Here is a 13,346-nt window from a genome sequence, read left to right on the forward strand (position 1 = left end):
TGTTTTTGGCCCCTAATTCCTTAACGGATAAGGCCGTAACCCCAAAAATTAATACCAAACTTCCTTTTTGGATATGGAACCCTGTGGTACAATTACATAGAGATCCATACACTTATGCACAAGTGATTGTCCTGAAACAAGAAAAATGCTTGTTTTTGGCCCCTTATTCCTAAAAGGTTTGAACAATAACCTCAAAAATCAATCCCAAACTTCCTTTTGTACTATGGAACCTTGTACAATTTGATAGAGATCCATACACTTAAACTCAAGTTATTGTCTGAAAACTAAATGTCTTCGGACGACGACAACATGGCCATACCATTATACGGCCGCAAATTAAAAAAATGAATGCCACTTTTCCATTAAAAAAAAATTTCAAGGCCCCCCTTAATTTCCTCCTATCCCCTCAAAAAAGACCGGTCCCTAACAGGAGTCAATTCCCTTTCAATGTCTGATTTTGTCCATTTTTGTGTTTTTTTATGTCCCACCTAAGGGCATTGTGTTTTTCGGTCTGTGCGTCCGTTCGTTGTTCCGTACGTCCGTCCATCTGTCCCGCTTCAGGTTAAAGATTTTCAGATTAAAGTTTTTGGTCGAGGTAGTTTTTGATGAAGTTGAAATCCAATCAACTTGAAACTTAGTACACATGTTACCTACGATATGATCTTTCTAATTTTAATGCCTAATTACAGTTTTGACTCTAATTTTACGGTACACTGAACATAGAAAATGATAGCGCGAGTGGGGCATCCGTGTACTATGGACACATTCTTGTTTCATCTTTAAAACGAGGTACCAACGTGCCAATATTTATCTCTTTAAAAATCTCATTCATTTTCCAAACGATATCTACAGATTTGAACCGGGTTCATAGTACTTCCGGAGAAGCAGATCGTAATCAGTTATGACGTAGACAGTTATCATTCTGATCGTAATCATGTTCAGTGACCATAACAACGACAAAAGCACATCATATAAGGACGTTTTGACATTAAATAATGAAGTAAACCAAACCACATCATATTTTGTTACAAGCTCATAATATAATGACACAACCACATCATATAAGTATATTTGAACATCATATAAGGATCTTTGCACATCATATAAGTACTTTTGCACATCATACAAGTATACCTGCACATTATATAGGGATATTTGCACATCATATAAGGATATTTGCACATCATGTAAAGGTGTTTGCACATCATGTAAGTGCACATCGTAGGATATAAATCGACCTTATGCAAGTGCACGTATGATTGATTTCGGAACATTCAAATTCGAAATAAAATATGAACTTTGGCATGTGTTGTAGGGGTCTCATAACAACTCAGTTTTTAAACAGTTACAGACTTTCCATAGATTATTTTTCAACTCGAACTATGTTAAAAGATGTATTGATATTCATTTGCATAAATTTCTATCCACGAGGCTCTTATAATGAAAATGGGCATAATGAGACAGTTTTGGCGTTCCATACACGATGTTGAAAGTTAATTGATTGGACTAAGTGTCTCTATCAAAAATTTTAAATGATGGGTTGGATATTTTTTAATGTGAATTCTTCAATGTTCTTTACTAGTACATGAATCTTAGCATTTGACAGAGTTCATTGATTGTTGAAAAGAAAACAATCCTCTCTGTCAAAAACTCTGATTGATGTAGAATTCCCTTCATACTTTATATACCTTAACTGGCTTAAGATGACAGTTGCATATCCTGTGAAACATATGCATGCTTTTTATTCTTTCTTAAAGTCAAATCTGTGCTTATTATTATAATTGCCGGTACAATCGTGCTTGCAAATACTCTTTTTATTAACTGCTCTGTTTACAACTTGGTATATGCTAATGCTTGGTGTCTCTCTTGGAAGCTTCTACATAGTTGGATATATGAAGGTTAACAGGAATTTCCAAATATATTTGACCGTACAAAGTGGCTGTCCATCACAAATTGTTTCGATTCTAACTTTCAAACCCAACATCTTTGAATAATAGAAGTTGCAGTGACTGAACCTTATTTTTTTCTCTATAGTCCAAGAGTGCATAATGGATCAGATGGGTAAGAATTATAGAGGAACTATTAGTCAAACTAACACAGGTCGTACATGCCAGGCTTGGTCATTGCAAGTCCCCCATAAGCATAGCTATAGTGATCAACTCTCTGATCAGAAGAACTACTGTCGTAACGCAGATGATGAGCCATATGGTCCATGGTGCTATACAACTGATGTAAACCAAAGATGGGAGTATTGTGATATACCGTATTGTGGTATGTAACACTTGGAATATTTATTTGACCTGAAGAGTGTTACATCATTAAAAAATTTAGACATACATGTACATTATTTACCCATAGAAAATTAGTATAAGACTTTGAAAAATATTTTGAAGTTAATGGTAAAACTTGAGATCAGATGCCATTATAGATATAAATACTGGAAACAAAATGATATTATAAAATGGTAAAAAAGTTATTATTGGATGGAGTAAATCATCGGACCATATTCAGCACGTCTTTAAAATAATCAGCATCATTATATATTTCTTCTTTGTTTTTAGCTGGAGCAGTTACACCAGTCATCCCCACTACTACTACAACAATTGCAGGTAAGGTTTCAGACTTTCATCAATTTTTTTTACTTTTGCTCACCTGACCAAAAGGCCCAAGTGAGCTATTCTCATCACGTGGCGTCCATCCTCCCTCCTTCGTTGTCATCCCCCGTTGTTGCTGTTGTCCATTTACTTTGACAAAAATCTTTTTTGCAAACTAATGGGCCAAATAGAAATATTGCATAGGTGTAAAATGCAAGTTTTGTCTATTATTTTGAACTGAAGAAAATCTGACAGGAGCAGAAATGTTCAGAGATCTATCAACTGTTTAATTACACAAAAACTGTCGGATGACTTTTATAGTAGTTATTGCCCTTTAATTACAGTTTTTCCAAATTTGTTTTTCAAAGTTGCCTATCTTCTTGAAAACTGTAATATAGAGAAACTGTATAGGCAAAAATGATCAGAAAGACAAGAGCTACAAATAAGTTGGCGTGTACTAAAGTGCCATTCGACTCCTTATAAAAACAATTGCCCTTAAATGACGATTTTTCAGGAAAAATTGTATTTTGCGTATCAACTTGAAAAATATAATAGATGAATAGAAATTTAAAATAGCAAAAACTAGCAAAACAAGATCTACACATAAGTCAATGTGGAAATCGTTGGTCAACTACTTATATTATTTATTGCTGGTGTCATTTGGTAGTTTAAACTCCCTTAAAAGTGACCCTGTGACCCTAGAAATTTGTCAATATTTCTGAAATCGTCTGTCGACTCCCGAAGGGGGTTATTGCCCTCGATTGACTATTTGTATCGTAAAGAAAAAAATGTAAACAGTAAAAAGGAACAGCAAGACGAGATCAATGAAAAAGAAATTTTGCTGCCCATTCGTACATTGGTTACAGTTTTGGTTTAAGTCAGTTTAATTACCACAAAACTTATATATATTATGATGTGAACTTTAGAAATTTATGCAAAATTAAGGTTTTGTCCCAGATTTTGCAGTTTATGTTGAAATGTGATAACGGGAGTACAGTAAGGTGTCCTATGAACACATGTTCATTTTCTTTATAATTTTAGTTACGACAACTGCTGCTAAGACATGGAGTGAAAAATGTGGGTTTTTTTGGGAAAATTCACCTATCCCTGATGTTTGTTATCATTTTGATAATCGTTTATCAAGCTGGATGGAAGCAAGAACAAAATGTCAAACGTTGGGTGGAAAGCTAGTTAGTATCACATCAACTCATGAACAGCTTTACCTTGCTGGTAAGTTTTACTTATGATAATATTTTTTTATATAATATGATATCAAATTGATTACAATATATGGTTTATTTATTACGTTATGCTAAACCATGTGATGCATTTTCACATCCTTTGGTCTTCATCTTCCTGTTTACGGAATAAAGAGGAGTCGCTCACATTTACAAATATTTGTCCTGTTGTTTATTTTGTTTGAATATCCATCTAGATAAGCTGTACCATGTGATACATTCTCAGGACCATCACACACATACTTCCTATTTGACATATGCATTCAAATTCTTTTGAAAGTTATGTACACACATTAAAAGAATACCTTAGTTATAACTTTTAACTCGTTGTGTAATATTAATTTGTTAGCAACAGATAAGTTGTGAGAATAAATAAAGGCAGACGATACCCAAGAGAGATTCAAAACTTGTTTGTCCAATAGAGACCAACAACATCATGGCAAAAAATAAAAACAACAATCTACAAAACAAAACATAAAATACAAAAGAGCAACAAGTACTGCACCAAAACATCTAAAATGGAGAAACAGAGAACAGGAGAATAACATTGACTATGTCTAATTAATATTTTGTTAAGAAAGTATTAAATACATACAATTGTTATATTACATTTTGATAGGACGGTTGCTAAGTAGTAATTTCAGATCAATGTGGATAGGTGCCAATTGTCGGGGAGCAGATGAAGGCTGGAGATGGTCTGATGGTTCGCCATTCTCCTTTCTACATTGGATGCAAGGTTTGCTGATACTTTTTTTTTTAGCTCACTTGACCCAAAGTGCTAAGTGAGCTTTTATTATCACTTGGTGTTTGTCCTATGTCGTCATCTGTTCAATTTTATAAAAATTTTCTACTTTGAAAATACGGGGCCAATTTACCTAAACTTGTCGACAATCATCATTGGGGTAACTAGCTTAAAACATGTGTCCCATGCCCCCTCCTGCCACCTAACATGGATAACACTTAATCCACTTATTTGTCACTTGCTCAATGTGCTCTTTGTTGATTGATTATCAATGTCAAAATCCGGTAAACTTTGGCAGCAAACTCTAAAGTTAATTAGTTTTTGATCAACAATCACTGAATGAAATATTATTTGTTGATAATACGTTATACATTCCTAATAAATATTAAAAAACGTGCATACAGGACTTAATTTTGTATATATGCTTGCATCGGTTAAATAATTTCAATAACATTAAAATTACGAGAAACTCGTTTCATATGTCTTTAAATGACAAATTTTACCTATTAATTAGAAAATAGTAATAGGTTTAGACCAACTTAAATACAAAAAAGATCAGCAAGTCAACACCACAAATATAGTCAGACGACTCCTTAATGGAGTTATTTCCCTTTTATGACAATTTTTATGACTTTTTTTTCAATTGTGCCTCATATCTTAAAAATGTAATAGTTATAGAGAAACTTTAAATAGCAAAACTGATCATCAAGACAAGATTGACAAATAATTCAACATGGCCAAATCGTCAAGACTACTCCTTATTGAAGTTATTGCCCATTTATGATGATTTTTGCACCTTTTTTGGGTGTTTTTGCCGAAGATCTTAAAAGCTATAATAAATAGAAACTTACAAAAAGTACAATATGATCAGAAAGACATGATCTACAATAAGTCTTATAGCCAAATCATCTGACGACTCCTTATTGGAGTTATTTAAGGAAGTACTGTAATATTGTTTTCTGTCTATGAAGAAATAACATCAAAAATGTGGTGCACACTGAATAACCCGCATAGCAGGTTATTTAAAAGTGTTCACCACATTTGTTAGGTTATTTCGAATAGACAGAAAAAATATTGCAATCATTCCTTATAATTTAATTCTAAATTCCATTTTAAGGAGTAAATCATGAAAAAAAAATGTTGATGACATCATGGTCACATGACAAAATTTATGATAGACAAAAAACTTTCAGCCACTTGGAAGACGTGTTACAACCAAAATTAAATTGTTAAATTTTATTGACAATTTTTTCCCAATTTAGTGTTTTTGCCTTTTATCTTGAAAACTAAAATTTATAGCCAAACACTTTAGAGAATGATCAGCAAGACAAGATCAAATTTGTCCCTTATTGCAGTTCTAGCTCTTTATCGTGCTTTTTTTTTAAGCAATTCATGCATTTTTGCCTATTATTTTGCAAACTATTAAAGATTAACACTTTAATAACAAAAGTGATCAGCAAGACAAAATCTACAAAAATCTTAGTGAACTCTGTATAAGAGTAATTGCCCTAAAATGGCTTTTTTTTAAAAAACCCTTTTGTGTTTTGGACAAAAACTAAAGAAGATGGAGAGAAATTGTAAACAGAAGAAAGGATCAGCAATGCAAGATCAACAAAAAAGATTTTGGTCATTTCTATTCTAGTCAACAATGTTTGAATGTGTCAATTGTTGAAGATGTACATAGACCTAGGTGAGCCACACAGGTTCTTTAGAGACTCTAGTTATGTTTAAAATAACTGGTATTAAAACTGTTTTAACAATGGCCCGATATGTACGTCTGTTTATGATGTAAAAATATTAGCATCAATTTTATTTTTCCACCAAACACAAAAAAACACATTCCAATTTTTTGGATAAGAAACTTTTTGTGCCTGCGTCAATAAAAAATACATTTTATCATTACGATGGCTAAAACAAATGAATTATTTAGAGTCGAAAATTTAGTTTTTCATGCCAGGCTATCTATGTTTCTTAGGCCTAACTGGAGTTAAAATCTAGAAAACTATGTCAACTTTCACAAAACTATCTTAAGAGTGACTTAATTTTGGTGTTACTGATAAAGAAAAGCTCCATATAAACCATTATGTTTCACCTTCTCACATGTATATGAATCAACTTGGAACATTTCATCTTGAAGTAATGGACTTATTAAATTGGGGCCAAAAATGAGCCCTTGCCACACGTACACCTTTTATTCTAGATCTTGTACCAAATCAACATGATAAGTTGAATAGAAAAATTATTTTGATGTTGCTTCGATAATTTTGTAAACTTAAAAAATAGTTTGATTTCATGTAGATCAGCCTGATGGGCTTGAAAATGGTGAAGACTGTGTTTCTATGGATACTAAGTTAGGACAATGGGAAGATCAAGAATGTGATGTCAAACAAGGCTTTATTTGTAGAAAGTCAGGTTGGTTAATGCTATTTAAACTTATTTTTAAGTGGGATATGACCTTACTCCTCTCCAGATAAAATGTTAGTCCTTTCACAGCATTTAAGTGGGTATTTCCCATTTAGGGAGATAAATCTTTGTAAGTCAACAGAATGTTTTAAAGGATTAAGAAATGAAAGCATCATATTAACATGGACTTTTGCTGTTGGAATTTTATGACAATGGGGCATTGAGTGTTATCCTTGACCGTTTGTCTTTCCTTCCATCCATCTATTCCTTCCGTCTGTCCTTCTTTCCGTTCATCCCATTTTTGTTTTCACACTTTATATTGAGTTTGACTCGTGCAAAATTTATGAAACTCGTACACAATGCTAAGAACCAAAACTAGCAGACAGTGTGAAATTGGGCGGTGAGTCATTTACCGTTCTATAGTTGTGTCTGTTTATAACTTGGAAAATAGCAATTTTTTTCGTTTCTGCACTCGATTTAAATTTGTCTCATACAAATTTTATAAAACTCCTACACAAGGCTAAGAACTACAAGATGCAGACAGAGTTTGAATTTGGGTTGTGAGTCATGTACCGTTTTAGAGTTATGCTCCTTTTTAACTTGCAAAATTGCAAAGCTTGAGCAGGGGCATTCGTGTCCTCATATACGTTCTTCTTTTATTTTATTTGATTCTAATGGCTCAATTTGTTTCCAATAGGATTTGAGATGTTTAGTATATAGCAATGAGACAGCAACCCAACTGCCTAACAAATCACAAGATATCCGAAGATAAGCATATGGTCATCAATAAAAGTGTTTTTAATTTATCAAGATCTTAATCATCATGAACAGAGAAAACTTGTACATGAATTTAAAAGACTTAAGATAATTAACACAACATTAGTTCCAAACAGTTTGTTGCTAGTCATAATTTAAAAGTTAGTTATTCATAAGCTAAAAGTAAATATTCGAATGCATGGTATGGCATAAGCTCTGAAAATATTCTTTCTTCATTTTAGTTGCTGCACCAACCCTGCCACTAATTCCAACAACATCACCTGTAATTGGAAAAGGTAATTAATATATTGATAGTTTTAGCCGTCCTCGACAAAAGGGCCATGCTAACTATTGCCATCACTTGATGTTAGGTATTGCCATTTTAGTTTCAACATTTGCACTAAACTATCAAAATAAAATAAAAGCGAGAAATAGTCTATCAACAGCTTATTTTCATATTTCACCATAACATGGTAATGTGCACAAGAATATATCTTCTTTTAACCCTTTTTTTTGTATCTTTGAAGTTGCCAGAACGTAAGTCTCTACTTCCATTCACGGAGATGCTTAATTATTTGTGTCCTGATAGTGAAATGATAATGCAACTAGATATTCAATATCATAAATCTCAATTGTTATTCCGTGTATTTAAACAGATATATAATGTTCAAGAGGGGTATTGGTGAGAAAAAAAAGGTTCCTGAGAAAAAATTTCTTTACCTTGTTTTGACCATGTTGACTGGTATTTTTCACAAATTCTACTTATGAATTGTGAATGACATTGAGTTTTACCCCACTTTTTTATTCATTGTGGTATTTGTAGGAGGTTCCAGTAGGGTGCTGTTTCATTGACTTTTACACCACATTTTCATTCAAACTGTGAACTGGACAATTTTCGCGGCAGTTTGATATTCGCTAGCTTCGCAGTAGAGTTGAATCGCGAAATTAAAACTTCCGCAAATATTTAAAAAAAAAAACGATTGAAAGGATAAAAAGCATATGTGAAAAATACCAATAGGATTATGTACAGGACCATTTTATAATAATTTTATAAGCAATTCCCCTAACTGAATATGGAGCAAAAGCAAAAAAGCTCTAAAATCATTTTCACTGGAGAACCATGTTTAAAGTAGAGGTAAAGAGACGTTTCAAATGTTCATAACTATGTATGAACGACACTTTATCTTAACTGTATACCAATTAACAATTCTAATTTATAAATATAGATTTAGGAGATTGACATACTTTGATAGTGTTTGACATTGGTCATAGATCTAGATGAGTGACGCAGGATTTTCAGAGCTTCATTATTTTGATTCCCTGTATTTGATAGTCTCTTTTCCATTATGTGCATTTATCTTTTCGTCAGTCATTTGTCCTTCCTGTATCCGGATTAGTTTTGGATTCAGGTAGTTTAACACAAAGTTGTGGTCCTATCAACTTGAAACTTAGTACATATGTTCATTATGATATGAACTTTAAAAGCATATATTAATTTTGGGTTTTGGCCCAGATTTCACAGTTCACTGAACATAGAAATGCGATAGTATGAGTGAGGCAAGGTATCCTATGGAAATGTGATAGTACGAGCGAGGCAAGGTATCCTATGGAAATGTGATAGTATGAGCGAGGCAAGGTATCCTATGGAAATGAGATAGAATGAGCGTGGCAAGGTATCCTATGGAAATGTGATAGTATGAGTGAGGCAAGGTATCCTATGGAAATGTGATAGTATGAACGTGGCAAGGTATCCTATGGAAATGTGATAGTACGAGCGAGGCAAGGTATCCTATGGAAATGTGATAGTATGAGCGAGGCAAGGTATCCTATGAAAATGTGATGGTACGAGCGTGGCAAGGTATCCTATGGAAATGTGATAGTATGAGTGAAGCAAGGTATACTATGGAAATGTGATAGTATGAGCGTGGCAAGGTATCTTATAGAAATGTGATAGTATGAGTGAGGCAAGGTATCCTTTTGAACAATATGCTTGCTTCCATCATGAAAGATGCAAAGAAATATTTTAAAATAAAATTTTTGGAAATGTAAAACCAACAACTTTTAACATGAAATTAGGTATAATGTCTAAACTTCTTACCTTTGAGTAAGCCTTTTCCATTTTCTTATTTGTTCTTGTCTTTTTCAGGTTTTGTTTTCAGTCTTAAAAAAGTCATTGGACTTTTGACAACTTCTCTGTGACTATATAATACAAATTGTATCAATGTTTTGAAAGTAAATGAGTGATTGATATATATGTGACTTTATATAGTCTTGTATTTCCTTTTATGAGGTAGAGGATAAGTGCGAGTGTTTTAAACAATGGAAAGATTGAAGAGATGAAAACGTTTAAACTAAAACCAAAAAAAATGGGATTTTTTATGTTATTTAGCAGTGTTAGGAAATCAATGGGGAAAAATGGAAAATAGCAACAATTTATAATGACAATTTTTTTTTGTCAATTTCTAATGACTATCCCCCATTTCCTCGAAATGAAATTGCTGTTACTTGATATGAACTGATAATATATTTTATACGGACATTTTCACTTGTCTTCTTTGAAATCTTCATTAATTTTTTTTTTTTAAATAATTAGGGAAAAGGTACAATTTCTATGTTGGCGGTCTTCAAATCAGATCTCAGTGTTAGTTGATTTTTGGGTTAGAAATAAAGTAAACAGTAAAAAGTTACATGTAGGATATTTTTCTGATTACAGCTGTATATTTTGAAATATATAACTAGACAACTGATCAAATCTGTGCAATAGCAAAAAGATGTTTTTGTCAAGTCTGTAATGAATGATTGAAGGCAATCAGCATTTAACATTACAAAGATGTTACTTCTAACACCTGCATATATGTTGTATTAACTGCCGGTATAAAGATATTAGATCAGAGCATATACAACATAAAGTGATGCATTTATTGGTGCATTTAGCCATTAAATATCGTGAATGTCTCAAAATTCTTTGGATGAAGCCAATTTGCTAAATACACAATAATTATTTTTACGAATATGTAGTTTTACAGTTAAATCTGTTGACATGATTGATACTGCCACCCAACAAAAGAATTAGCAAATAAAGCACATATTGTGATAATATTTCTGCAGTTAATGAGAACAAAATACTGGAAATATTCTTTCAATGATTTTTTTCTCCCCTCCTCAAAGCAACTGAGGGACATAATTAACTTTTTCCCCCATTCCTCAAGGCAACGGAGGGACATAGTTAAATATTTCCCCCTGTTTCAAGGCAACAGAAGGACATAATTAATTATTTTTCAACCTTCCTCAAGGCAACTGAGGGACATAGTTAATTCTTCTTCCCCTATCTCAAGGCAACTGAGGGACATAGTTAATTTTTTTTCCCCATCTCAAGGCAACTGAGGGACATAGTTAATTATTTTTCAACCTTCCTCAAGACAACTGAGGGACATAGTTAATTCTTCTTCCCCTATCTCAAGGCAAATGAGGGACATAGTTAATTCTTCTTCCCCTATCTCAAGGCAACTGAGGGACATAGTTGAATCTTCTTCGCCTTCCTCAAGGCAACTTAGGGAGATAGTTAAATCGTTTCCCCTTCCTTAAGGCAACTGAGGGACTTAATTCTGTTTCCCCATTCCTTAAGACAACTGAAATTATATAGCCATTCTTTGGTTCCTGAAACATCAAGTTTCCTTCAATTATGTATTTTATTCCTTCAAAAATTGTTTTAGTGTGCAGCAAATTTCAGTTTAAGATGTATTGCGCTTGACCTATTTTTAGCTTACCTGGCATAAAGGGCCAGGTGAGTTTTTCTCATCACTTGGCATTTGTCTCTGTCAACTAAAAAAAAAATCTTCTCCTCTGAATTTACTAGACCAAATATTTGTCTCTGTCAACTTAAAAAAAATTCTTCTCCTCTGAATTTACTGGGCCAAATATAACCAAACTTGGCTACAACCATCATTGAGGTATCTAGTTAAAACAAAATGTGTCCAATGATCCTCTTGCCAACTTACATGTCAAACATGGCTAAAAATAGGGCATAATAGTAAGAAGCAAGTTTTGTCTATTAACTTGAAAACCACTAAATAGAAAAATCGAACAGAAATGTTCATATCATATCATGAAAACTGTCAGCCGACTTCTTATTGCAGTTATTGCCCATTAATGATGATTTTTACCATTGGGGGGGGGGGGGGGGGGGGGGGGGGTTGCCAAATATCTTACAAACTATAGTTTGGAGGGAGGTCTTTCTTTGGGCAATCCTGACACCCGAGGTATGTTATACGACAAGAAAAACCTTAAAATATGCATTATCTGACTTATATACCGTCAAAAAATATTATTTTCTGCAAACATTTGCAAGATTTCTATCCTATTTTACTGACCACACTAAAGTGGGATATTCTTTTCTAATGCGTTCTGGTTTTAATACGCCCTACGACTCATTTGAAATGTGAAATAAAACTTACTAACTAATCTAGATATAAGCTGTAGCAATCAGTATCCAGTTACAAAAGAAATATCACTAAATGCATGAAGCAAGACACACATGAAGTGTTAACGTGTATGAAAAATACAATCACCTTGTAAGTAATTTATTATGAACTTAGTTTATGAAAGGGGGATGCTATGTTTTTTTTCCTATTTTTTCAATTTTTTCGTGACATTTTCATCGCGGAAAAGCAGATTATTTTTAAACATTTTCTTTTACGAGCTGTTCAAAATTATTGTTTTCATTTTTGAATGACATTTTTTTTTTAACAGAGAACTTTGGCAGAATTAAATATCATACTCCCCCCCCCCAACCAAATTCAATCATAAAGCACGTGGCTGTTATTCTATAGAAATAAGAATATTTAGTCATTTGATCATTTGATAGAGTAAAAGGTATAGGTATATGTAGTATAATAAATTCAGAACTGACACGAATAGAGCACGAAATCGTGATACATGTACTGTACATATAACACGAAAAACGAATATCCATAGGTCAATGTATGATTTCCAATACATTGTGACTCAATGAGATTTTCAAAATCCTACACACTAATGTGTTAAATCTAGTTTGTTTTATTAGTGTAATGAAGGGTTTTGCATTATTAAATTCATCTCAAATATTGTCCCTTTATTGTAGCGATAAATGACCAAAATTTTACATTATTTGTTTCGAACGTTAAAATGTGCGTCCACGACGATTTTTTGTAATTAAGTCTAAAAAACAGGACAGGATTGTTTATGTCTTTATCCACAGCACACGATAACTATCAAACGAATTAAATGTTTAAGTAAATAATAGTTTGAATTTTAATCAAGGAAAATAATGACCTTACACAGGTAATTATTTTATGCCTTAAAGCAAATTTCATTGGAACTTGGTATCGTCCGGGTTGATTCTTTTAAAGAAAGACCTGTCGTTCTGAAAGAAAATAACTCCACATAGGTATATAAACAATTTCAATTCAAAATCCAATATTAACTGATAAATATCAAAATTAAATGCTTCATTATAAATTACTCGTTTCTTTTGATAGCATTGCATAATACTTGTATCCAGTTGTATTTACCGGAATGAAAAAAGTATATAAATCAACATGGAACCAGCTAATGCATTACAATGTATAAACTACA

The 13,346-nt window shown here is 32.8% G+C and overlaps 1 protein-coding gene across 1 annotated transcript in view; it reads left to right on the top strand.

Annotated features, from left to right (window-relative positions):
- Window positions 1–13,346, top strand: part of LOC127702426 (macrophage mannose receptor 1-like) — a 149,272-nt gene that overhangs the window by 42,546 nt on the left and 93,380 nt on the right. The window contains exons 14-19 of the mRNA XM_052206624.1: window positions 2,035–2,271; window positions 2,562–2,609; window positions 3,636–3,824; window positions 4,452–4,568; window positions 6,873–6,986; window positions 7,976–8,029. Of these exons, the coding sequence (XP_052062584.1) occupies window positions 2,035–2,271; window positions 2,562–2,609; window positions 3,636–3,824; window positions 4,452–4,568; window positions 6,873–6,986; window positions 7,976–8,029 (759 nt within the window). The remainder of the gene's footprint in view (window positions 1–2,034; window positions 2,272–2,561; window positions 2,610–3,635; window positions 3,825–4,451; window positions 4,569–6,872; window positions 6,987–7,975; window positions 8,030–13,346) is intronic.

This window comes from Mytilus californianus, unplaced genomic scaffold (assembly GCF_021869535.1).
Source record: "Mytilus californianus isolate M0D057914Y unplaced genomic scaffold, xbMytCali1.0.p SCAF_5, whole genome shotgun sequence".
Lineage (NCBI taxonomy): Eukaryota > Metazoa > Mollusca > Bivalvia > Mytilida > Mytilidae > Mytilus > Mytilus californianus.